The sequence below is a fragment of the Manihot esculenta genome, chromosome 4 (genome assembly GCF_001659605.2).
Source record: "Manihot esculenta cultivar AM560-2 chromosome 4, M.esculenta_v8, whole genome shotgun sequence".
Classification (NCBI taxonomy): Eukaryota; Viridiplantae; Streptophyta; class Magnoliopsida; order Malpighiales; family Euphorbiaceae; genus Manihot; species Manihot esculenta.
The window spans coordinates 1,177,748-1,179,567 of NC_035164.2; the positions used below are offsets into that span (position 1 = coordinate 1,177,748).

General features: G+C 41.9%; 1 protein-coding gene across 1 annotated transcript; it reads left to right on the forward strand.

The window, feature by feature from the left end:
* Nucleotides 1–255: 255 nt before the first annotated feature.
* Nucleotides 256–1,589, forward strand: LOC110613323. The gene is made up of 2 exons (XM_021754386.2): nt 256–942; nt 1,079–1,589. Exons 1-2 carry the CDS (start codon nt 549–551, stop codon nt 1,288–1,290), a joined length of 606 nt encoding a protein of 201 aa, XP_021610078.1. The 5' UTR covers nt 256–548; the 3' UTR covers nt 1,291–1,589.
* Nucleotides 1,590–1,820: the final 231 nt, after the last annotated feature.

Genomic DNA, 1,820 nt, shown 5'->3' on the forward strand with positions numbered 1-1,820 from the left:
GACGGCCCCAACCTGCACCATCCGAGCACCTCGCCTCGCTACTCGTGCAGTCCTGCGTACATTAGCAATTAACCGTTTAACTGAAACACCCAACCGAGTCGGCCCACTGGCAATTGCCGGTCATTTACAGTCCAACTTCCATAAGAATTCAGCCTAAATAATACCCTTCCGTTCTCTCTACAACTGGCAGTAGCCGGTATAGCGCATGAATTTCGTGCCAGTTTCTTATCCCGCTTCTTGTCCATATAAACCCACGTCCGCTGGCTAAGTTGAGTTTATAGGTCATAGCCTCCGTTTCCTCCTCTGCTTCTGTTTGTAGATTTGGCTCTGTTTTTCCTTTTATTCACAGTTGTACCGTTCAGGTTATGGTCTCTGCTGCTCACCGGAAACCTGAGAGCCGCCGCTCATTCTCAGCTCTCGGTTTCCCCCGCCTCCGATTCTTCCGCTACCGCCGTTTGAGGTAATCAGTGATCACTCAAAAGTCAAACCCCGCACAAAGAAGCGTAGAGGACATTTATTTTTTGTAGCAGATATTTTTGCGATATATTATGCCGACGACACCGAAGACTAACCGGCAAGGACAAGACATGGAGAAGAGCCGGAAGAACAGGCTAACAAAGAAGGCGTCATCTTTCCACGGGAGGATACCGGTTGAATTGCCAGAGTCGAGGATTCGGCGTCCAAATACGTTACCTGACTTGCTCGGAGGCAGGAGGATGGCCGAAGTAAGCACGGAGACGAAACCGAAGTTGACGAAGCTGCTATTCAACGTGACGATTCAAGGAAGTGTTGGTGCCGTACAGGTTTTGATGTCGCCGGAATGCATAGTCGGCGAACTGATCGCTGCTGCTATCCGACAATACGCGAAGGAAGGCCGCCGCACTATTTTTTCATCCGATCCTTCCAAATTCAATCTCCATTACTCGCAATTCAGCTTAGAAAGTAAGATCATGCATCTTTTATTCTCTCCATATGATATTTTTTCTGATCATCAATATTTTGTTCCTCAATATAACAAATAATTCATACCGCGGAGATTCATGGAGATTGAGAATTTTTTTTCAAATAATTCCTTCAGGTTTGCACAGAGAAGAAAAGCTAATAGATTTGGGATCGAGGAACTTCTTTCTCTGCCCGAAAAAGACGGTGATTGACCGTGAAAATGAGAGTGGAAGTTCTTCCAGAGGCGGCGATGTGACAAAAACGGCGTCGTCTTCATCTTGCTCAAAAGAAGTTGGAGTTGCTAAAACTGGCTATCCTTGGTTAAAATTCATGGATTTCTTGCTGTAATTAGCTGGAGATGGTTATTATTATTGTTGTTGTTACTTTCCATTTTTACCACGCCATTATTAGCAAATTGCCCATGTATAAAGTAGTTTTGGATTAGTTGAAATCTGCATAAGAATTAGATTGCAATTTAAAACGAAGAAAAATTTGTTGCATTTTAGGTGATTTCAATTCAGTGGAGCAGACTTAGCTTGTTTGTACGTCTCTCCTTGCCTTTTTCTTTTTGGGGTTAATTTCCTGATGCCGCTGGAATTTGTACAGGTTGCGAATTGTGGTTGAATTGAGAAGAAGCTTTCGTTTTCTTTGGCACTGTTGGTTAATAATTACTACTGATATCCGAAGCAATTAGTATTAGGGAAAGTAGGAAACCGTTTGAGTTAAAATTTGAGATTGGAATTAATTAATATCTTTTTAAAAAAATCGTAAAACCATGAAGCAGAGAATTAATTTGAAACAGAACTAGAGTGGCTATTTATGGTTTAATTTAAATTTATTTTCTCTAGAAATAAAATCCAATCGGATTTAATCCATGA

What these genes read in the sequence shown, in the direction of transcription:
- LOC110613323 (XM_021754386.2), top strand. Translation starts at nt 549, where the DNA reads ATGCCGACGACACCGAAGACTAACCGGCAAGGACAAGACATGGAGAAG. An exon ending in CTCGCAATTCAGCTTAGAAA is followed by an intron (nt 943 to 1,078) that starts GTAAGATCATGC and finishes TAATTCCTTCAG; the next exon opens with GTTTGCACAGAGAAGAAAAG.